Here is a 26,186-nt window from a genome sequence, read left to right on the forward strand (position 1 = left end):
AAGTTCAACAGGCAGAACATCCAATTTAAAGAGAAAGGGAAGGAAAAGACAGAAGGATCCTCATTAAATGCCCCATTAACACACTGATTGCTGAACCCTTTATTCCCAGGAGGCTGCAGCATAGGTCAATGCATAGAAGATAAATCATGAACTCTATCAAAATTCATCAAAATGTAAAGGAATGTATTAGAAAGCAACTCTGACAAAAATGTAAAGAAGTGGTTAATTACTTTATTTAGACCAGCAACATGTCTAAAGGACTCCATTTGGGTCCTTGAAGGATGGCACCATGCAGATTGCAGGCGGAGAGGCACTTGCTCTGTAAACATAGCACCCTTGTTGCACACAACACATTTGGTAGTTAGTGACTGTAGTAGTTCTGCCAGCCAACACCATCACGCCAAAGATCCACATCAGTGCCAGGGCCCACAGGTTCCACATCTTCCAGTTGATTGTCACCATCTCAGTCACTGACATTATCATCAAAATATTCATTTTGCAACAACTCTAGTTGTTCCAAAACATCAGCAGCTTTATACCTTTTTCAGGAGAACATAAATATAAACTGTCTATTTAGAGTAATATTTTTTGTCTCTAAAAGAAAGAAAGAAAGAAACGTTTGTGGTTATCCACTAGATGGCAGCACTAGAGTAGATAACGAATACACAGCAGCAAAGCCAACAGGCCAGCTGGCGGCGGGTATACTGTAATGGCTGTTTCCTGAGATATGGCTTCTCTCATATGTCATATATATTGTGACAGGCTCAGTGAGATACGACTTATCTTGCGCCTCACGTTCAGTGTTAATTCATACTGAGAAAACTATATCCAATAATTAATTAACAACACTCATCACTCTTCTGACAACAGTCAAGGGATAGTGATTTATGATGCAAAATACTAATACTGTAAACATTTAAGCATGTTTGTTGTTGTTTTTGTGGTTATTTTGATTCTGTTGTAGCTGTGAATTGGATGTGGAACAACTTTTCCGCAGTGTGACTCCCAGCATTGAATATGATACATTCATGGAGTTAACGTAATGCTCCAATAGAGACACAGATGTTAAGATAACTTCAAACTTGCCAAAACTATGCTTTTCAAAATAGGACAGTGGTTAGTTAACAAGTCAATTGATTGCAGAGGATGGAACTGTCAGTGCAAATGTATACAAATGGAAAAAAAACGAAACAAAATCTAACACTGTTGGTTTTTAGCTAGCCAGCCTGTTTGTCATTAGAAATAGCAAGTTTTAAAAACAGTAAATAAATGCCATGTGCTTTTATGCAATCAAAGGTAAGTTGCAGCATTTGACTAACGTTGTTTAACATTTTGGAGAATAAGGGTCAGATTCATATTCAATGTAAAACCAACAGAAGTATACAATTTATGCATGAGGTTCAGAGGTAGTGCAATGAATCTTTTCAATACCAGAGCGCGTATTTTAGAGCAAGCAAGTAACACACACTACTGTGACTATGAAAAAGGACAAAAAAAAAAAAAAAGAATAATCTTACTTAAGCAATATATGTGTTAACCAATTGTTACCTCAGCAGCACTGCCAAGGATATAAGCATGACGCAACAGGAAACCAATCAGAACAGTCAGGCTACACGACGCAGCACATTTATTCATTTCATTTTTACTCAAATAAGCACACAAATCATTTTCATCTTTAAAACTCTGCTACTGTATGACAAAGCTGTTGCTCCAACTGTCTGTGATGCTTACAACCTGTAAATCTGAGAGGATTTCCTTATGCTGGGCTCCAAAGCTTCACCATGCAATTCATCTTCTGGGTGCTTCCCCTCTAAAGACGCCTGTCTTGCATTTTCATACTTCACTACCAAATGTCGTAACGGTTACTAGTATAGTGACGAAACTCTCAATTAAATGATTTCTGACTGCTCACTTGTTAAATGTTTTGTAATCAATATTTCACTACTATATAGGTTTCTGACTTGTTTAAAGGGGAAAACATTTGACAAATATGAAAAGCATTTGTTATTTTTTTCTTTATTGTACTGCCTCCTCAGTATTCTTCAAATACTTCACCTCTTCTTTCAATTTGTTTTTGCTGATAACATTTTTTAAAGAACTTCTAGGGATGACTTTTGTATTTTTGACAATAATATTCTGTACCTGCACTGCAATATATATATATATATATATATATATATATATATATATATATATATATATATATATATATACTGTATATATTTTTAAAATGTTGCTCTCACATGATCAAAATCAAATACTTTTCTGGGTAGTAATACATATTTGGGTTAAAAATGTAGATGAATATTTGAAGTTATTATTTAAGGAACATTAACTTGAAGCACCTTGAAGTGTCAATACAACAACATGGACATTCTGATACTTGTTTCGTGTGGTCCAACAACTCTGCCTACCGGTTTGATTTTTTTTTTCTGGTGAATGGAGGCAAGTAGCAGCTTACATACTTTACATGAAGGCAATGCCCAACTGAGAAAAATTGTAATTGTGAAAATATAACTCTATTCACTTGCAGTAATTTTGCTTTGTACAGTTTAATCAAATAATTAAAGAAAAAACTAAATACCCACACTTGCCAAGAAAAACAAAGACTAGAGCCAAACCTTAATATAGTGTACAGGCCTAAATTCCAAAACACATTATGACTGGTAGGGATTTTTAATGTACATAACTTGAACCCAGCGAAAATATAAAATGTTTGTATCTAAAATAGAAAGGATTAGAATGCTGCAATACCAAACATCCATGGCTATAAAAGTACTGGTGGTAGCAGTAGCAGACTTCCTCTTCTTCTTCTTCTTATAAATATGCTTGATCAACCTTCTTCATACAGCACAGTCTTGCACCTCCTCAGTGAGACCCTTTTCCTTCAGATCTTCTTTTACTTTATTCATCCACCTCCACTTTCGCCTGCCTTTTATCCTCTTCCCATCAAACTTTTGCCCACATATTCATTGCCTTTTCTCATCACATGTCCATACCACTTCAACTTACTTTCCTGTACTTTGTTTGATATCTACAACATTTTTGTTGTACCCAATTGTCTCGTTTCTTATGTTGTCCTTTTTCGTAACTGCACACATCCATCTCAACATTCTCGTTTCTGTCACATCTAACTTCTTCTGCCCATGTCTCAACTCCACACATCACTGCTGGCCTTCCCATTTTCTATTAAACCTTACCTTTAACCCTCCCCTTTATTCTTCGATCACACAATCCTCCTGATACCTTCTTGTAATTGTTCCTTCCACACTGCACTCTAACAGATATCCCTAATTCTCCATCTTGGGCTACCACTTATCCTAAATATTTAAACTTGTCCAGTCTTTTCGGTAGCTCTCCATGCTGGTTAACTTTTGAATCCTGATTATCATTAAACCTAATTTTTCTTCAATCATCTATCTTCCAAAGCCCTTTTCCAATCATCTAACTTCCTCTAGATGTCCTACATTCTGGTGTTACACAACACAATGTTATCAGCAAAAAGCCTGCACCATGGGGATTGTTCTTTTATTTCACAAGTCAACACATCCTTACCCAGATCAAAGAGGTAAGGACTTCAAGAAGATCCCTGGTGCAGGCCTCCTCTAACTGGGACCTTGTCTGTTACCCAACACTGCTTTTAACCCGAGTCCTCACTCCCTCATACAATAATACAATACCATTTATTTTTGTATAGCTCAAAATCACACAAGAAGTGCCGCAATGGACTTCAACAGTCCCTGCCTCTTGGCAGCCCCTCAGCCTTCACTCTCTAAGAAGACAAGGAACAACTCCCAAAAAACCCTTGTAGGGAAAAAATGGAAGAAACCTCAGGAAAGGCAGTTCAAAAATAGACTCCTTTCCAGGTAGGTTGGGCATGCAGTGGGTGTCAAAATAATACAATACACAGAACAGAACACATCTTCAATACAGTATAATTTTTTTTTTTTAAATGACAAGTATGGAGCAGAATTCAACAGTATATGATATCACATAATATGATTTGGATTTGTTTAGAGTCATGGAGACCTCAGCCATCAAGCTGCCTCCCCCATTTGGCCATTCCAAAGCTGAAACAGCACTGGGCCAGCCAATCTGATGAGAGGACTCCTCTACCCCACGATTCCTGCGATCCTCCATCAGAGATGACTTTACCTTTGGCAGGCAAAACATCTTGGCAGGTGGGCCGTGGCACCAAGTGCCACATTTGAGTACCGAGAAGAAAAATACATTTCTTGGACAATCCTCACCATACTTCTCTGGTCCTCCTTTCTCTTTCATACACCTCCAGACCTCTTTACGTGGGACTCCGTTATAAATCTTCTCCAGATAAAATAAACACCATATGCAAACCTTTATATTTTTCTCGATGCTTCTCTGTGAGCTGTCCCAATGTAAAGACTGCATGAGTTGTACTTGGAATAAAACCAAACTGCTCCTTCCCAATGGTGTTCTCCTCTGTATTGTAGCTGTCTGCCTATAAATATTGCCTTCCTCCAAATGATTCCACTTCAAACAAAGTCTAGAAGCTTTACAAATTTTTCACAAATATTTGGTACACAAGGGAAATTGTCTTTTTGCACTACCTTTATCTGTTTTCACATTCATTAATAGAAAGGACACTAGCAAGTTTAAGAAAGTTCCCTTCCAGCACTAAATAGTCAAGCCGAAAATGTCTTGCATGAAAGCCAGCATACAGTGATGCGAGCCAAAGAGTGGCCTGCATTAATATAGTTTAGGCCTTTGCCACTGAATGAATGAGAACTACAAATGTGTATGTCAGGGACAGGAAGACTGATGTCACATTTTTTTATCATCACAGTAAGACATAAAACATGTCTAATAGTAGTAGCAAATATAAATACTGTGCCAGGGGGGATAGTACTTTACGCAAAGGCATTTGAACTGTAAAACACATATGTGGTATTTACTGGGTCTGCAACACATACTACTCAGAGTTATGTTTGAGAGATTGTGGTAGAAAAAGAAAATAAGGTAACACATTGAAGAAAACAACGACTACCAACTCCAATGGCACACAACCTCTGATTTACTAGATCTAATTTCTCTATAATGTCATTATGTTACCTTCCTGTAATTCACTCAGTTCGTAATTATACAACTCAAACCAATTTCATGCAGCACCTTTTATATACGCCAGCACTGTGACATGTTTTACAAATCAATATGGTGACACTGCAGTATTAAGAAATAATAAAAGGCATACCAACCAAAACAGACAAACGTAGTAGTCAACAGGATACACAAAATCAGCAAATAATAATGCAAGGTTATAAAGCTTTCACAGAGCACAACATTATCATTTATTCATGTGATCTTGACTAATAAATAATAATAATACAACTCTTTCTATTATTCCACAACATGAGTACTGCATAGTTAAGTGTCTTACTCAAGAATCACGCAATGGGTGAATGGTGAGGACTGCACAGGCCAGGATGTAGTTTACAGTGAAACACATTAATAAACGGCGAGCATTATTTGGATGAGTTTCTGACAGTTTCTTTTCATCTTTTAAAAACAAACTTAATTGTCACTATAGAAGTGAGGGTGTCCTGCAACAGAATAACATCGCATCCACATTTTTTTCCGGCTGTTATTGTTTACATTTCAGCTAGAAATCCAAAATACATTTATGCAGGTCACGGCAAAAAGTACATATAGGGACATAACAGTACAACGCTGGAACGTGACAGGACTGTTAAGGAAATGGAAGCATGCAAAGCCAAATACCCACAATACAGCTTGGGCAATTGAAACGAAGGCTTATACAAATTAAGGATCACTGCAGCCAAATCAAATGTGCCCTCATCGTCAGAAAAAAAGCAAAAGACAACAGCAACCACCGAGTGATTAGAGTCTTATTGATCTAGTCTGTTGCTCTCCATCAAAGCCTGGTAATCCGAAAATACAGTTATCCTCACTAACCCTAACCCTTTCATAGAAGACCACTTTTCTCCATAACTATAAGTAAAAAGATAAAAGCCATTGCTTCAGAGACTGCAAAACAGCATTCCAGTAACTAAAATCTAAATACATACAAAAGAAAAGATATCAAAAATACTAAGGAAGACAGACAGACAGACAGACAGACAGAGGGCCCTCCATAATGTTTGGGACAAAGTCACACTTTTCCTTGATTTTCCCCTCTGGTCCACACTTTAAAATTACAAATCAGGCAATTCAGACATTTTGATTAAAGTGCACATCGCAGACTTTCATTTAAGGGTATCTGCATACATTTCGGTCATAACATGAAGAAATTACATTTTTTCTACATGCCTCACCCTATTCGCAGGGCACCATAATATTTGGACACAGCAATGACAGATCTATTAAAGCTATCATAGCACTTTGTCACATATCCCTTGCATTCAATGACTACTTGAAGTGTGCAATTCAGAGACATCATCAGGTGTTGAAGATCTTCTCTGATGATGATCTACCAAGCCATACGTAGATAGACAGATACAAGCAGAAGATGCTGTTCTATAATTATTAATCAAATTGTAAATATCATCACTGCCACATTTCACTAATATCAAGAAAATTAGTTACATTACATGCTAATATTTTTTTGGAACAGACATTTTTGTTAAGTCGGCAAATGGATCCTTTAAAATAAATGTTCATTCATACTTGGTGTCTATTGCAGCAGCATTGGGCACAAAGCGTAAAGTAACCTTTGACGGGTGTTGGTTCACTGCAGGACACTGGGCCAGGTGTTGTAAACCAAAGCAGCAGTGCTAACTAGTACGCTACAATGTAACCATAACATAATATATTCAGTTAGGTCCATAAATATTTGGACAGAGACAACTTTTTTCTAATTTTGGTTCTGTACATCACCACAATGAATTTTAAATGAAACAACTCAGATGCAGTTGAAGTGCAGACTTTCAGCTTTAATTCAGTGGGGTGAACAAAACGATTACATAAAAATGTGAGACAACTAAAGCATTTTTTGAACACAATCCCTTCATTTCAGGGGCTCAAAAGACAACACAGAGGTTTATTAAGCAGTCACAGAGGAGCAAACGGTGAAATGCTCAAACTGGGAATACTGATCTTGATTACCTGTAGGAGGGACGTCTGGTGAGGATCTCTCTGGATTTCTGAGAGGAAGCAACACTGTCTGAAGACTCCTGAGAGTCTTCACTGTCTGACAAAGAAGATACCTATGAGAAATAAAATGATGAAATTCAGATTACCAGCTCACATCTGACAAACCACAAAACGGAACACAAACAAAACTTAAAAAGCGCATTCCCTCGGAGTGAATGAAGTTCTTTTCAAAACTTGCAATGATTCAAACCTTTTGTTTTGTTAAATTCCCTTGAATTAATAACTGCTTTAAATTCCAAAATAACAATCTGAAAGATTAAACATCCCAGAGTACAGTGGGAAAAGGATCTCCCACTCAACATTTCAGAAACAGAGTGAAAAGCAGCCACGCACAGAATTCACTCTAGTTGCATGTGTGCAAAACATTAAATTATTCAACTTAAAATCTTTTATCGAGCACATCTATCTTCGTTTGAAATTGTCCAAAATGTTTCTAGGGCAAGATCCAACCTGCGAAAGTTACAACTAAGCCCCAGCTTCACTGGGCCACATGTTTTGGGGTGTACCAAATGAACATCATTCTGGACCAAAATTTTTAAATGCCTATCAGACAGCCTTGGTGTCACAATCCCTCCTAATCCATTAACAGCTGAGTTTGGTGGTCTCCCAGATGGGCTTAAAGAGGAGAAGGACAAACTGTAATTGTCTTTACTTCACTACTACCACTTAGACTTGTCTTAATCAACTTGAAGAATCTTAAGCCACCTCTTTTAAGTCAGTGGGTAACTGATGTTATATACTATTTGAAACTGGATCTGTTCAAAACTTTTTAAAACCTGGCAGGACCTAATCAATAACATCTTAGAATAAGCATTTATATTGGGGGAAAAGACTCCTTTCCCTCTTTACTACTCTTAACAGTTTTGCTCTGGTTGTTGGCCTTCTTAAGTTTGATTTGATTGCATGGAATGTTATATGCGTTTAATTAATTCAATAAAAGATCCAAAAAAAAAAAATTCAAACTAATAAACTGGAGAAGAATTAAGCTTTTCATACTAGTAATTTAGCACTGTCTCAAACCTTCCAAAAGATTCTTTCTGAATTATTTTCCAGTTAGAGATTTAATATAACTTCTCATGTGAGGATACCAGCATTTGCAACTTAGGTTCTTGTGTCAGCATAGGTTTCCTTTGGCTGCTCCGATTTCCTCCCATAGTCTGAAGACATGTAAGTTGGGTGGACTGGCAATGCTTAATTGGCCCTAGTGTGTGTGTGTGTGTGTGTGTTTAATACGCTAAATCTAGACACTGCCAGACAGAGACCAATACTTGCTAGATTCAGACAAATGTATTCAATATAAAAAAGATCAGAAACATACAAATTCATACATTACAGGGGATGTTGTAGAAGCTATAAATATTTAACACTGGTCAGGTTTCAAAATGACCAGATATATGCAGGAGTAGCTAATTTCCATTCATTATTATCCTCACTTTACATAATTTGCACAATTGTTTAGATAAATGCATTTATCAGAATACAGAACAAAAGAAAGACAATTTGTTAAGAACATTTGGCCACAAGTAGCTCATTAATTTATGTTCACGTAATGTTTGTGAAATGGCATTGATATCTGAAGGTTCACAATTTACTCCTCCATTAGCTACTACCTGGCAACTTATTTCAAGTATCTGCAGTTCTTTCAGTTAAAAAAAAACTTCCTAATACGTCTGTGGATTTTATTCTTAACCAGCCTCGGTTTGCACCCTATAGTTTTTTTTTTTTATTATTTTATTGAATTTATTAAAAACAAATAACATTAATTACAAGCAAGTTTTACAAAACTAGGTATGAAACCCCCACAATCTTGTAAGAGTAACTGAAGGTATCCACCTTACTTACGTTTGTCATGCCGTCCTCTCACTGTTAGTTTGCTTATTATGAAAAAAAATTAAAATTCATTTTTTTGCTCATTCGCGCAGCTCTGATATCAGTCTTGCTTCTCTTGTATGCATTTACCTTAGAACTCTTCTGTACTTTCTTGTGTTGTACACAGTAAAAGTGCACATATTGTTCCATAAGCAGCCTGAACAGTGTGTTATACAGTTAACACATTGACTGCTGGGCCATTTATAATTAGGACGCTGTAGGGTCTACTACACATATATGATAAATAATGAACTATATCAAAGTTTGCAAAAACTGTAAGCAAATGTATTAGAAAGCAACAATTTTATTATCAATCGTAGCTCTGTCAAATATGTAAAGAAACTGCTAATTACTTTATTTTGACCAGCAACATGACTTGATTAAGAATCCTTAAAGCATGGCACCTCGCAAATTTGAAGGTTTACAAGCACACGTGCCTTAGATATAATGCAGTCTTTTGCACTGTCTGTGCCTGCTGCACACAACATGCTTGGCAGTTGGTGACTGTTTGCAGTCACTGGGCAGCAGAATGTCCATGTTGTGCTGTCCTGACAAGTCAGATGTCTTGTGATGAAGAAATGTTTTCAGGGCAACTATCCACCAGAGCCTACAGGTAATTACCATCAAAATATTAATCTTTTTTTTTTTTTTATTTGATATAATATATTAAATCCCCAAGGGGAAACAGCCATTTGTTCAGCGCCCCTGGAACAATTTTCTTGCAATAAGTCTAGAGGTTTCAAAACTTCACCAGCTTTATACCTTTTTCACGACAACATAACTACTGTCTATTTATAACATTATTTTCCAGAAGCTGTTGTGTCAAATAATAATAAAAAAAATTCTATGGCTATCCACACTAGATGACAGCAACATAGGAAATAACTGAGACGAGTCAGCCAAGGTTGGCAGCAAGCTGATTGCGTCTATAGTGGCTGTATTCTGACCATGTCGTGACTTGAGGCTCACAGATATAACTTAACTCGTACCTTGCAATCAAAGCATAAGCTCATCAGACTTGTACTCCACATATATAATCTGGCATCCTCTTAGCTTTCTCAGTCTCTTCTGGATTGTGTCTAGTTATGGACAACAGCAACAACAACAAGCCCCACACAAAGGATATACTATTAAGTTTGAGACCCCCCCCCCCCATGTAAACATTATTTATAAGCTAACGTACCAGAAAGCCATGATGTGACATTCTCTGATTTACTACTATTTGGTGTAGGACAAAGTGGGCATTGCCCATTTTTATAGGCGTTTAGTAGCAAATAAGGCCTGTTAAGACAGCAGATATAGCAGGAATACAGAAATACAGCTTCACCCCCAACCTGCATTCCTGAGAAGATGATTAAACTGCAGCTTGTACTACAGTTGGTCAGCCCTGTACTTCATCTGATAACAAAAGGTGTAAACTAGAGTTGAGCTGACATTTTTGTAGAGGCTCCCCAAGACATGAAGGTGTGCCTCAATTGACATCTATCTTAGGACTGTATCTGAAAACTGAACTATGCCAGGATGTGGTTGGACAAAATAATGTTCCAGTTCTGTAACTGGAAGTGACCTTCATCAGAGGTAACCCCTTCCTTCAAAATTAGTTTCACTCATCACTGAGCAGCTCTCACTCTCTGAAAAGCTAAAAACGGATGAGCCGCTCTCTCTTTGGGAAATTGAAAACTGACAACCTCTTCTCTTAATGGACTTGAAACCTGAGATCCACTTTGCCAGGTCAAGCTCTGTGCCAGTGACTGAGCCCAGTCTGAAAGGTGTGAAAAGCAGATATTACATCAAAAAGGGAACTTTGATATCTTCACTCTTGTGCCAGTAAGAGTAAAGAAAAATAAAGGTAAGGAAAATAAATGTAGGATTACCAAATTATTTAATTTCTTTCCAGCATTGCACAAGGCAAAACTGATCATTAATTAACCAAGTTAAACTTCTCCTCCTCTTCCAGTGATGGTAACTTACTCCATGCACCTCTGTTTCCCTTGCATGAAGAAAAGCTTTCTAAGATTTTTTAAACAAGTATTAGACAGTTCTGATTCTTTATACTTAATGTTTCCAGTTTCCAGAATCAAATGACATGGCTCAGGTAGAACCTTCAAGAGAGCAGATGGTAATTTAATCACCGCCACTGTCGTGATATTTAATACTCACTTGCACAGTTTGAACCTGTGGGGATTGGATGACTGATGACTGAGCAGTCTGGATCACACTCTGGACTTGAATCTGACCCCCTGGAAGTTGCACAACAGTTACCGGAGACCCTCCCAAAGACATCTGAAGAAAGAAAGAAGAAAGAAAGAGTGATGCATTCAATTGTTTATTTGTGGCAGGGAAGTCTATAAATAAGGGGTGTCACGATACCAGAAAATTTCACTGAAATTTCATGATGCTTGATACTCATTCAATACCCTGGCAAAAACAGACACAGAATATTCAACATATTCACCTTAATTTAAAAATATCATTCTACGAACAAAAAGAAACAAGCAATGACATACAGCCTTCAATTAGATGACAGGTGCTTGTTATGAAATGTACCTCCATTATTCACGTGATTTTATTCTGCAAGTAAGTATGACATATTTAAAAACTACTAAAACAGCAATAGGGAGCTTTAAAAAGGTGGTATGGCCTTAAAGTACCTTATAGTAGTCTGCTAATTTTCTTAAATTAAATAGTGATAAAACAGAGGTTTTTCTGGTAGAAACTAAATCGGTTTTGGATAAATGTGATAATATTTCATTGAGTATTGATAATTCTCTAATCTCTTCTTCCTACCTGGTTAAGAGCTTAGGTGTTATTCTCGAGAGTACCTTAAAATTCAAGGCACATATTAATGTTACTCTGTCTGCATATTTCCATTTATGTAATATCAGCCGTTTACGTCCATCTCTTTCAGCTACCTGCACTGCTATTCTTGTTCTCGTATTGATTATTGTAATTCTATCCTTTCTGGTCTTCCTCACAAACACCAATTGATTCAGAATGCTGCAGCTTGTATTAGTACCAGAACCCCTTCCATAGAACACATTACTCCTGTCCTTCAACAGCTTCACTGGCTCCTTATTAAATATTGCATTGATTTTAAGATTCTGCTTATTACTTACAAGACCCTTTATAATCGGGCACCTCCTTATCTTTCTGATCTTCTTCACATCTCCATTCCTTCTCGTATCCTTAGACCTTCTTCCTCTATCAATCTTATTATACCTCCTGCTCGCTTGACTACCATGGGGTTCTGAGCTTTCAGTCGAGTAGCCCCTCGCCTCTGCAACCCTCTCCCACAAGACATTCGTAATATCAATTCTCTTCCTACTTTTAAATCTCATTTTAAAACATATCTTTTTAAGATGGCTTATTCTGTCTGATAATTTTAGCTGATAAATTTAAATTTAATGCTATTAATGTATTTATTCTAGTTTTATTGTACTGTAATATTTTCTTAATTTTATGTTGTGACTGTTGTTATTAATGTGCTCTGTAAGGTATCCTTGTGTGCCTTGAAATGCACCTATAAATACATTATTATTTTTTTATTCATGAATATCAAAATACAAGGAATTTTCTATTGCATAAAAAATAAACATATGAATCAAGGTTATTATAGTTAACGAAAACTAAAATCAAACCTGAAACTATTATTAAAAAAACATTTTCGTAAAGTGAAATAAAATAATGAACAAAACCAAAATGAAAAACTAAAACTAAATGAAACTATTAAAGTACAGTAATCCCTCGCTATATCGCGCTTCGCCTTTCGCGGCTTCATTCCATCGCGGACTTTATATGTAAGCATATTTAAATATATATCACGGATTTTTCGCTGCTTCGGGGGTTTCTGAGGACAATGGGTCTTTTAATTTCTGGTACATGCTTCCTCAGTTGGTTTGCCCAGTTGATTTCATACAAGGGACGCTATTGGCAGATGGCTGAGAAGCTACCCAGCTTACATTTCTCTTTCTCTTGCGCCGACTTTCTCTGATCCTGACGTAGGGGGATTGAGCAGGGGGGCTGTTCGCACACCTAGACGATACGGACGCTCGTCTAAAAATTCTGAAAGATTATCTTCACGTTGCTATCTTTTGTGCAGCTGCTTCCTGAAACGACATGCTGCACGGTGCTTCGCATACTTAAAAGCTCGAAGGGCACGTATTGATTTTTGTTGGTCTCTCTCTCTCCCTGCTCCTGACGGAGGGGGTGTGAGCTGCCGCCTTCAACAGCTTTGTGCCGCGGTGCTTCGCATACTTAAAAACCAAACAGCCCTATTGATTTGTTTGGTTTTTTCTCTCTCTGACAGTCACTGCTCCTGATGCGCACTCCTTTGAAGAGGAAGATATGTTTGCATTCTTTTAATTGTGAGACAGAACTGTCATCTCTGTCTTTTCATGGAGCGCAGTTTAAACTTTTGAAAAAGAGACAAATGTTTGTTTGCAGTGTTTGAATAACGTTCCTGTCTCTCTACAACCTCCTGTGTTTCTGCGCAAATCTGTGACCCAAGCATGACAATATAAAAATAACCATATAAACATATGGTTTCTACTTCGCGGATTTTCTTATTTCGCGGGTGGCTCTGGAACGCAACCCCCGCGATGGAGGAGGGATTACTGTAGCTGGAAAGACTTACTGAAATAAAATAGAAAATATTATAAAAGTTATAAAATTGTATACAATTGTTCATATTCAGTATCTGGTCTTGATTATGCTTGTTTTTATCTGACAAAAACAAAACCAGATAGTAAACCATGTTATGTTGTAAGCTTCCACTAATATTAAACTCGTATTATATCCAAATCCGTTAAGTGTACAATTCTGATGTCTGATTGTGACACAAAACTAAACTTCATAGTAGCTCCATGCCATAATTACTAAAACTAACAGATATAAACATAAAATAGAAATGTCTTTGTGAAATAAAAATTAAATTTAAACTAAAAACACACAATGAAGGAAAACTAAAACTGAACTGAATTTCCAAGTAAGATCAGAAAAAATATAGAAATAAAAACTAATATAAAAAGGCAAAACTGTAAGAACCTTGATAACACTAACCAACCGATTATGTTTTGAACTGTCACAATAACCAGTATTATCGCTTTGGGAACTTCAGTGTTTGAACATGTCAGGATGGAACACAGTAGAAGCTTAAACAGAAGTTTTCAATTGTGGGGAAAAAAATGAAGGCTTTAAAATGATATAACCTGAACTTTGAGTTAGGCTTGTCAAAAGTATTGAAATATCGATAAATGTAGATTTTAACATTTTCAAATGACTTCAATACTCATTTTTCATGGTACTGATTCTGCAGCCTGCATTACAAGTGCACTTCCAGCTTGCCACAGCCCAATTTGCACAGTTCCACACACTCACAGGTTTTAATATGGCAACTTTAGCGGCTTTGGAGCCTTCACTAGCACACTCAGCAAGTCAGAGGCAGCTGCAGCACACGGCTGTGGATCAAAAATTGTATAGTCTGATATACCCAGCTCCATCAGGCAGCGTATTATTGGCTGTCAGAAAAAGGGGGACTCTCGCATTACTTTGAAAATGTGAAACCGTGGTGGAAACTCTTTAAGCAGTCTTCTAATTTGACATACCATGTGATTTTGTTGGTTGAGTAATCTGACATGATCCAGCAACAAGTACGGCAACTACAGTTGTCAAGTTTAACAGTATATCGGACTAGAAGTCATGTAATGCGACATCAGCTTAAGTCACTACTGAGGACTTTTAAACTCTACCCATCCCTACTAAAACAATAAAGTACTCCTGGACATTACAGGAGCATTTTTATAAGAATTTTTATAAAACACAATATAACAAGGTCTTTAAAACAACTCCACAGACACACTCATAGGCATATGGGAAGCAGAATCGAAAACGATTACAAAGCCAAACCTAAATGGACGCTATTCCAATATTCAGGCTGTATAATAGCAAGCCATGATACCTACTGATCACAGGTAATAGAATAATTAAAAAATATTTGCTATCTCTTGCTGGTAGCGAGATCCTGCCCCAAGTGGAGGAGTTCAAGTATCTCGGGATCTTGTTCACGAGTGAGGAAAGAATAGAGCGGGAGATTGACAGGCGGATCAGTGCGGCATCCGCAGTGATGCGGGCTCTGCATCGGTCTGTCGTGGTGAAAAAGGAGCTGAGCCGCAAGGCAAATCTCTCAATTTACCAGTCGATCTACGTTCCTACCCTCACCTATGGTCATGAGCTATGGGTAGTGACCAAAAGAAGGAGATTGCGAATACAAGCGGCTGAAATGAGTTTCCTCCGCAGGGTGTCTGGGCTTTCCCTTAAAGACAGGGTGAGAAGCTCAGTCATCCGGGAGGGGCTCAGAGTAGAGCCGCTGCTCCTCCGCATCGAGGGGAGTCAGATGAGGTGGCTCGGGCATCTGATCAGGATGCCTCCCTGGTGAGGTGTTCTGGGCATCTAACCAGGAGGAGGCCCCAGGGAAGACCCAGGACACGCTGGAGGGACTATGTCTCCCGGCTGGCCTGGGAACGCCTTGGGATTCTCTCAGAAGAGCTAGAAGAAGTGGCCAGGGAGAGGGAAGTCTGGGCATCTCTGCTCAAGCTGCCGCCCCCCGCGACCCGATCTCGGATAAGCGGAAAAGGATGGATGGATGCCATCTCTTGCCCTACATGTACTTTCAGCGACTTTCCTCTGTATTTGCTCCCTCTCTCGAGTGCCAGCTTCTCAGACTCCGTCATTATCTTCAAGGTGTCTTTTTCACTTCCTGTCCAGTTTAATACTTTCTGTCTTTGAAGACGACTCTCTCTGTGTGCACTTTTACTCCCCCCTCATGCGTCTCAAACTTGCACTTCCCCTTTCTTTGCGTTAAACCAAAGCCAAACTGACTAATCAGATTGCTCTGAGAGGCTGGACTCACAGATCTTCGTGCTTCATTATACAGGAGATAAACGGTAACAACACTTTTTTAGGGTCAAGAAAGCCCCCCTTGATCTGTGTAACTGGCTAACCTTATTGCCACTACGCTTCACACAAGTCCCTCATTTTTTATCAAGGCAACAAGTGGCCGTATCCAACATAAGAATGACGCTATACAAGCACTGCTATATACCTTAGCATACATACCCTTTAAGCTCCAACACACTGCTCTCACTCCTAAAACTTTCTCCTGATGCTAGAAGCAACATGAAGTTACTATTTTAAAAAACTTGTTTAACAGAAAGACTATCAACTGCAGAGTTCTTACTTAGCAGTAGTGCTTTCTGGACATGCTGGGGTGTTGAGGTGTTGTTACCAATATGTGATTTGCAGACGATTCTGTATTTAATACTGAAAGTGAAGGATCTACGGGAAATTTTAAATGTGGGTGTAGAAGACTATGAGAAGAATTAACTGCTTTTATGCAGTTACAACACAGACTTACTGTATAAACCAACCATAACAATGAAAACAAAGATGAACATTCTAAGGCAAAACAATGGGAAGCAGACTAGAGAGCCATGAGATGTTATTTTTAGAAGAATGCGAAAAAATGTCTGGACTGACAAAGTAACAAATGAGCAGTTGAAATGACATTTACTTCCTTAGAAGACTGGCATCCTTCAACATCTTCAGTAAGATGCTGCAGATGTTCTATCAGATGGTTGTGGCGAGTGCCCTCTTCTACGCAGTGGTGTGCTGGGGAGGCAGCATTAAGAAGAAGGATGCCTCACGCCTGGACAAACTGGTGAGGAAGGCAGGCTATATTGTTGGCATAGAGCTGAACGGTTTGACATCCGTAGCAGAGCAACGGGCACTCAGCAGGCTCCTATCAATTATGGAGAATCCACTACATCCATTAAACAGTGTCATCTCCAGACAGAGGAGCAGTTTCAGCGACAGACTGCTGTCACTGTCCTGCTCCACTGACAGACTGAGAAGATCATTCCTCCCCCAAACTATGCGACTCTTCAATTCCACCAGAGGGGGTAAACGTTGAACATTATTCAAGTTATTGTCTGTTTTTTACCTGCATTTTTTATTACTCTTTAATTTAATATTTTTTGCTGCTGGAGTATGTGAATTTCCCCCTGGGATTAATAAAGTATCTATCTATCTATCTATCTATCTATCTATCTATCTAAAGAATAGACAATTCTAATATTTGGTACACGTCATCAGAGTTGAAAGTAATGAAAGTGATGTAGTGCTGAACAGACTCAATTGGAAGACAACAAGAGGAAGGCAGAGAAACACCACCTGTGGGAATGCTCTGAGATGAGTTGAGAACAACTTACGCTAAGTTGCAATGAGATTTTTACTATGGCAAGGAAAAGAGACAGGTGGAAGACTGTGATTGCCAACGTCTGTACTGGCCATGGCACTTGGAGAAAGAGTTAAGGTGCAAGTCAGTTGAACATTTAAAATATCACTTGAAAAAGACCTAAACTACCAAACTAAAGGAATCTAAACCTGCATCTATATCGCCATAAGGAACAGGTGATCTGTGTCACATGCTTTGATCCATAACAAAATGTGAATTGAAAGAAAGCCTTCAACTAAACAACTGCTGTCCCCTCCCCAACAAAGAGGCATGTGACAAAGTGGTATGTAGAGGGATATTTAAAGATAGTACATACAAAAATAAAAAGCAATACCAAAGCAAAGAGGGTCAACATTTACTATGGCCCAATGTATTGTTTAAACAATGTACTACACCATTCAAACTCACTGTTAATCATTAAATACGCACAATGAAGCGGCTGTTGTTTAAAAGCAGGGTTCAATGGAACACAAATGTTGATAGGGAAGTTTGAAAGGTAAATTAGTGAATAAGCCAGATGTTTTCATCTGAAAAAGAGACTCTTGGCAATCTACTATAAAGCTGCTCCCCACTGACTCAAAGTAACTCTAATCAGCAAAGGCAGCTGCCAAGAAATATATAGGCATATGTGCCACTCGAGTGCCAAAGCAGTTTCCAAATTAGATGCTTTTCACGGTTCTTTATTGAAAAGAAAAAAAAAAAGATCAACATTTACAGTTGTTTTTACCTTTAATTTCCTCACAGGTTGAATTATAATTTGTGCATCATTAAATACTTAACATATACCTTTGCCTAAACTGTGCAACCGGATGTCCAAATGATCAGATCAGGCCTGTCCAACCCAGACACCACCCAAGGTAATATGCACTTGGTCAAATTTTAACTTTAGCATGGTTATCACAATGAGACTTCTATTTATCTTTTCAGGTGGCATATGAAAGGCAAGCAGGCACTATGCTGAGGTTTTATTTTAAGTGTGAAAGGGGGGACAGGACGCTCATCAGCCACTGACAGCACTAGCATTTTTGAAGACTGCAGCTATGCCGCATACATGACACATTACCCAATGGAAATATGACTCACTGCTTTTCTACTTGCAGACATCTCTTGTGAACTGGTTTTATTCCTCCTTTGAGCTCCACCCATCTCTCTCATTTTTGAACAGTCTTTTATGTACAACAGCAAAAAAAGGAGTGAGAGAAAAAAAAAAGTGAGGACAGACATAAATCTGAAAAACTTAGGTCTATTAATTTTGCCAGACATATTTGGTAAGTTTTAATTAAATTTGGCTTTCATGTATTGAAAGGGGAAAAAACTGTAACAATGAAGCCCACTGTTCGTTGTCATGAAGAAAATGGGAAAAAAAGTGGTTCAGGAATAATTTTTATGTAAGCTAAATACGAGTAGCATTTCTACAAAAGACAGAGTTTGATAAACATCTAGACAGAGTAGAAGATCTGCCATTAAAGTGGATAAATCAATGCAGATGAACCTGGAGAGATCATCATCATCACTGGCTAATACGAAGCAAGTAAAACAGAATGTGAACTTAAGTAAAGATACATAGAGAACAATTAAAAATATAAATACATATTAAGTTCTGGTGGATCAAATCCGTCCCACTTTGACTAACACTTGAGCATCCCTTTCAAAAAAAAAAATAAGCCACTGGTCTCCATCTCCAATTATCAAATCAGCAGGCAGCAACTATTCAGCAAAAACATTCCAAAACAATGTTATTGTCTTCTTCTCTACAAGTTATTATAGTAATATTTAGTGGAACAATGGATAACACTGCTCGCTTATGGAATGGCACACTTTACGGGACTGGTATTTGCTGTACGCCCAATGCTGCCATGACGGGCCAACCTCCACAAATTTGTCTCTGAATTGGATGAAGTAGTTCTGATGATGTCAAAATGAAAGTTTAAAAACCATGTACAGATGTATGAATACAACACCCAAACCTACTTGGGGACCCTTAAGCATTCACCACATTAGACACCTGTAGTGTTGTCTGTAGAAAATGTCTCAACTATAAAAATGAATGGTTTGAATGACTATCTGGTTTTCTCGATCTCGACTTGAAGCAAGTAATACTATTTAACGATGTTTGATTTTTTTTTTGGTCGTGCCTGTTTATTTGTCACCAGCCTATCATTTGTGACTAAGGTTATCTTTTAAAGCAAATAATTTGAAATGAAAAAAGCAATGCCTCATAATCAACCAGATCTTTTGCAGAACAAACAAATTTACACCTGCACTTGTTATTTAAGATGAACTTACTTCCCTTTCAAAAAAAAAAAAAAAGGCTCAAACAGCTTGTTTTGAAAGCATAACAAAAAAAAAATCACAACTTAAGTTCTGTGAATAAAACAATTTGACCAATAATTTGAATAAGGGCATTCTTTTGATAATTATGGCCAAGCAAAAACACATATTTACAGGGGGGTTCAAAACCAGGGGCCAACCCCAGGAACTGAAGTCTGAACATCTGGCTTAAAATGATCAAACAAATGGCCAAGGTTTAATTTTTAATGCATTAAAGTGTTTTTATTTGGATACATTTCCAAGTGGGCAAGCTCTGATAATTTAAAACAGATTACTATTGCAATACAATAACAGTTGCAGATAAAATACCATGCAGCACAAGCTAAGACCTGCCAAGCTTGAGGGGTTTTAAGTTAAAACAAATCCAATCCTGACCCATCCTTGTTTCTTTTATAAAATGTGTACCTTTCATTTAATCTTGGTATCCGCCATATTGGATTTCAAACCCCCTTATTTAAATATACTTCACAGTAGGGCTGTACTGTAAACACCATGCAAGTCTTGAATTTCAGTGTAAGATTTTTATTTAAATGACCTCACAGATGCCTTTGCCTTCAGAAAAAATTAGACGTGTGCTGTTGTGATATGAAGCAGAGACTGAAGAAAACCCTAAACATTCACTTTCAAGTTTTGACTATTTTAAAAAAGTATTTGTATTTCATTTTAAAAGTTATAGTAAGATGTGTGCTTCTTATTTATTTATATATTTATTATTCAAATTAAAGCTGTTTTATGAAATCCTAATGTAGTAAATTCAGAGAGGGGTGGGGCGTCATGATTCCACTTACGGCCCCAGTTTGGTTAGGGGTTGTACTGCATAGCTATTATAATGGCATAGAGTCTTTGAATTAATCTGAGGAAAGTAATGTCCTATGTTATGGTTGTTAATCCAATAATTTATTTGCAGACTAGCTTTTTAAGTTTAAGGTGCAATGTCCTCACAGGTGGCGCAGTGGTAGTGCTGCTGCTTTGCAGTAAGGAGACTGTGGAAGATTGTGGGTTCGCTTCCCGGTTCCTCCCTGTGTGGATAGCGCTTTGAGTACTGAGAAAAGCGCTATATAAATGTAATGAATTATTTATTATTAACAATACCTAGCCTAGCAGAAATGGGAATACAGTAACACAGGAACAGGGCATAATCTCTCAAACGTTCACACCTACACATATGGGACAATTCAGAGTCACGAATTAATCTAAACTTTGGGATGTGGGAGGAAAATGTAGTGCCTGGAGAAATGCACATGCAGATAACAGACAATAGGTAGTCTGCACTTAAGCGGGGTATTGATAAGGGGGATGAGACAGAAAACAGGAGTCAGGTGGAGAACTTTGCTTCTTAGAGCAAAGAAAACTGTCTGCAACCTAGTATCTGCAAAACCAAGCAACTGTCTATTGACTTTGGCCACAACAAAGAGCCTCTATGTCTGGTCACTATTCATGGGGTGGATGTAGAGGTGGTCCACTCCTAAAAGTACTTAGGGGACCACATTAATGACAGGTTGAGCTGGTCTTGTAACACAGAGAAACTATAGGGCAGAACAGGGTCTTCTTCCTTAGGAGATTGTGCTCCTTTAATGTGGGAAGTGAAATCCTTCACATCTTCTACCTCACTGTGATGGCCAATAAAATCTTCTATACAGTGATGTTACCAGCATAAAACACATTCAAGAGCGGCTCATTGAATCAACAAGTTAATTAAAAGGACAGGCTCAGTTATGGGATGCACAGCGGACCACCTGAGGATAGTAGCAATAGAGAAAACTAAACAAAAACTGAGTGCCATTATGAAAAATACTGTACTGCACATCCTCTCTCTGACACACCAACACTGAGGACTTTCAGCCTACAAATTATTCAGCAGAAGTATCTCAAGAAACGCTATGGGAGCTCCTTTATACCAACAGCAATATGTTTGTATTGTGCCTCATTGCGACTGGGACTTCCAAGTCAGATGTTTACTTTCTTTTTTGTCATTCTGGAGTGTATTTATATATATTTATTTAAAGAGCTACAGTAAAAAGCCAAATTTACTCTGGGAACCAATAAAGTTCAATCTATCTATCTAGCTTATAAAACAATAGCAGCTGTTAACATCCATCCATTTTCCAACCCGCTGAATCCGAATACAGGGTCACGGGGGTCTGCTGGAGCCAATCCCAGCCAACACAGGGCACGAGGCAGGAAACCAATCCTGGGCAGGGTGCCAACCCATCGCAGGACACACACAAACACACCCACACACCAAGCACACACTAGGGCCAATTTAGAATCGCCAATCTACCTAACCTGCATGTCTTTGGACTGTGGGAAGAAACCGGAGCGCCCGGAGGAAACCCACGCAGACACGGGGAGAACATGCAGGGAGGACCCGGGAAGCGAACCCAGGTCCCCAGATCTCCCAACTGCAAGGCAGCAGCGCTACCCACTGCGCCACCGTGCCGCCCGCTGCTAACATCAATCTCCAAATAAGGCTAACAAGTAAGGGCATGGAGAGCTGAGCTCTGCTGACATCAGCAATAAGATTATACAATGCAATTGCTGAGCGCTTTGAGTAATGAGAAAAGCGCTATATAAATGCAAAGAATTATTATTATTATACCCACAGCTATTAAAACATAACAAACTTGGTAGCTCACATATTTTAATGATTACTGGTGCAATCTGTATATATAATACTGCTGCTACTACTACCACTACTGCTACTATTTATATGCCTTAAAAGATCGTTTTTGTTTACAAGTACAGTAGTATAATAAGACATGTTGAATGCCTTAGTAAATATTGTTTGGTTCAAGGTACCAACTTCATATTTTGTGCATTTACTAATTACACCATGCTCTTACCCATGAAGTAATTTTTTTTTTATGGTAGGCATTTCAAATATAGGCATGAAATGACCTTTTCCATTTTTAATGCCTCATAAATCCTAAAGTATGATTTATTTCAGAGATACATCTAGCTGCTAAAGAACTAAAACATGCATTAAAAACCATCAAAATTTAAAAGATCTGATGCGGTTAAGTATGCGAATATTGAAGTCCAATGCTCCCTCCTGACTCGTCGCCTGGATGTGGTCGAGCAGCTTCCTTTACCTTAGACATGAGAGTACATCTGGTGGGAGTGCAAAGCCTAATGGAAGACCTTCCGTGTTAAGCAGACGTCCCCAACAGTAAGTATCACAAATCACAACAGCATCTTCTCTGGCGGCACCCTCAGAACCTAACAAGGCTGCCCCATGGGACTAAAGTTCCCAGCATGCCTTGTGGGTGTCCATACTGGCCAGTCCCACCCAGGGATGCTGCCACCTGACATATCAGGGGAGCATGTAGCCCTGACCAGTTGTCTCCCCTGGTCCTTCTATTTCACTAGTCTCCCAGCCAGTTATTATTCTTTAGTCTAACCCTGCCTGGATCTCAGTGTACTCAGTTCCAAAATGGTATCTTCTGCCAAATTCCCAGCGAAGGCAATGAACACTCTACTTTATTTCTTCTGCTTCCGATGAACTTTCCCCACCCTGGCCAGGACTCCCACCAATGGACAGAGAATACTACTGAATATTAGTGAATAAATGCACATGGTAACACAAGTCAGGTAGTCAATGATGATTCTGTCATTCTTCACAAAACTCCCACTGAACCCAATCCCAAGTCCATGTGTAGTTATGTGGGGAAAGAAAAAATATGTGCTAAAGAAAATCCATCTTGCTAACCGAAGGTTGTAAACCGGATATGGACGCAGGGCGCTGGGCACATCGAGGCGCACGCGCACTGCCGCCTGCCACAGAGCAAAAAAAGAAACGAGAGGATTCGAAGGTTGTATTACAGTACGGACAGAATCCCCACAGGTCCATGCTGTGACAACGTGCTTGTGAAAGGAGTCACGGCTCAAACCAACTGTGACGACGCACGCGCCTACAACGCGCTTGCGAAAGGAGTCACGGCTCCAACCAAACAAAACACAGAAATGAGACTACGACCTGTGAACTACACCTGGGGTAAAGCGTGCACGCTGGGTTGTACAGCCGCCCGGACGTGACTGCCCACACCACCGCATATACCTTCCATGATATGTCTTCACGCAGCGGCTTCCCACCGAGGTGCATATTGCCATGTGGCGCTCGCCCCACAATCTGACGCAGCGGCTTCCCAGAGTCAGTAGGTGGCCCCCAAACAACACAACCTGTTTAAGCAGTCGGTGTCAGTGAAGGCAACAGACTCACGCACACTGCTGTGGTGCCCGCCCCAGAGTCAAACACAGCGGCTTCCCAAAACGCAGCGGCTTCCCAGAGTCGGTACGTGGCGCCCAAACAACGCAACCTGTGAGCTACACTTGCTCTAATCCACTGTACCGGTAATATAGATCACATATCGATCACAGACTCTAACCCAGCGGCTTCCCACACTCAGTGGCTGGCACACAAACACCACAACCTGTAAACTGAACTTGCTGTGCAAAACTCTGCCAGCAGTCGATGTCAGCACAGGCAATGGAATCACGTCTCCACAAAACAAGACCACTTTACTACAGATATGCTTATGTAGTTAAATGACATTTTCCCAGACGCACCCACCCTCCATGATATGTCATCCATCCAGATATCGGACAGAACAGAAACCGATTGCCATTCTTGGATTTCCGATTCGCTAGCGAATCACGGGCTTACTAGTTAAAAATAATACCTGTATCTTTAACTTGCTAACATGCCACTTTCTCGTCAGAAAATTACAGCAGGACAGTCCACCATGACCACTAATACATTAGTTTTATAAAGATAGATAGATAGATAGATAGATAGATAGATAGATAGATAGATAGATAGATAGATAGATAGATAGATAGATAGATAGATAGATAGATACTTTATTAATCCCAAAAGTGCACCTCCTCTTATAAGCCTAGCATGCCATGTACTATTATAAATACAGAATAGTAAAATCAAAACACACAATTACATACAAGAATATTATGAAAGCCATACACTTTGTGAAGGTAAGAGAACCAAACTACCACAATCTAAAATGATTCTGTCGCTCACAGCCAATAAAGATAATTCTTAGATTATAAATGTTACTTGAGCAATTTAACTTCCTAATGCATGTGTAATAAGTTGACACTGATTTGCAGGGCTGCACTGGTACATGTGCATACATGTGTTAGGTGTTAAAGTTGCTTACAGCCAATTATTCAACATGGGCATAGGGAAACCAAAGGAAGCAGTGAAAGATAACATCCATCCATCCATTATCCAACCCGCTATATCCTAACTACAGGGTCACAGGGGTCTGCTGGAGCCAATCCCAGCCAACACAGGGCGCAAGGCAGGAAACAAATCCCAGGCAGGGCGCCAGCCCACCGCAGTGGAAGATAACATTTCATTGAAAAAAAGCTGCATGTTTATCTAGCAGTGCAGTTCAAAGTACAACATTTAAGAATTTTCAAATCTGTATCTGAAACTCATTGGGGAAAAAAGGAGGAGGACATTTGAACTAAAGAGACATGCTGGGCTCTTCAAAAGGTATAAATCTAAGTATCACTGCATGATTGCTGCAAACTTGTGCAAGGCTTCTAAGCCTGTATGCAGTGAAGAACACCATGTAAAAGTGTAATAAATTGAAAAAAACTTTGATCCAAACAAAACTAAAACCCCCAAACAGATGTCGTATTGATGCCTTATCAGTATGAAATGAGAGGCCAGGAAAAAAAGTGGCCACCACAGGAAGTTTTCATTTGTCTGCAGGCACCTGTGTTCTTGCTACAATCTCCACCTTCTCTACATTGTGTAGCACTTTCTTCTTTGTCTTCATTGAGTAAAATTCCTCTAAGTTTTCTTACAAAATGTAGCCCCCTTTTTTACAAAACAAATCAGTGCACTTTCCCCAGCAATATGGCAAATTATTTTGGTTGATTGGTAAAACTCTCAAGTTAGAGAAACAGATTGTGCAATTTTTTTCATTCATTTTTAACACAGTCTCCTAAAATGCTCACCGCCCGTACTCCCCAAATTTTCTTCTTTTGAATTTGGACATTAATAAGTAATATCACCACAGCAAGATGAGAAATGCTTATGCTAATAACAAGGCAGACTCAAGTAAATCAATACTCTTTATTATTCCGGATGTACTGTGTATACAAAAAGGAACAACTTGTGGGTGGATGAAACCATAGACGTTACGCTCATTTTTTGGTTACTTGTAGGTGGAAGAGTGGAATCAAAAAGAAACAGACTCTTACATATTATTGGTTATGCATGTGAGAAAAGCAACAAAGGTATTTGAAAGTAGGATGGAAGGTTGAAGCTAAAGCAACAATAGAAAAACAATGACCAGATTAGGATTTTGATCTTAACCCTACTAACCAGTTCACCGCCAATGGTTTTACATGAAGTAAAAATCACAGAGCAGTAATGTCATGCTTAGGAGTTACACAAACACTCAAGGTACCCTTGACTTATACGTTGTAGATGCCACATGGGCTGGACGGGCATCTCGACCAGAAGAGGGGATGATTCCTTACCCGGATGGGAGGCTCCTAATAGGCAGATAGGCATCCT

General features: G+C 38.8%; 1 protein-coding gene across 1 annotated transcript in view; it reads right to left on the minus strand.

Annotated features, from left to right (window-relative positions):
• The window catches only part of atf1 (activating transcription factor 1), a 55,297-nt gene that overhangs the window by 7,583 nt on the left and 21,528 nt on the right, over nucleotides 1-26,186 (minus strand). Inside the window, exons 2-3 of the mRNA XM_028798566.2 lie at nucleotides 11,176-11,298; nucleotides 7,099-7,199 (exon numbers count right to left, since the gene is read on the minus strand). Coding sequence (XP_028654399.2) covers nucleotides 7,099-7,199; nucleotides 11,176-11,298 — 224 coding nt within the window. The remainder of the gene's footprint in view (nucleotides 1-7,098; nucleotides 7,200-11,175; nucleotides 11,299-26,186) is intronic.

The sequence above is a fragment of the Erpetoichthys calabaricus genome, chromosome 3 (genome assembly GCF_900747795.2).
Source record: "Erpetoichthys calabaricus chromosome 3, fErpCal1.3, whole genome shotgun sequence".
Classification (NCBI taxonomy): Eukaryota; Metazoa; Chordata; class Cladistia; order Polypteriformes; family Polypteridae; genus Erpetoichthys; species Erpetoichthys calabaricus.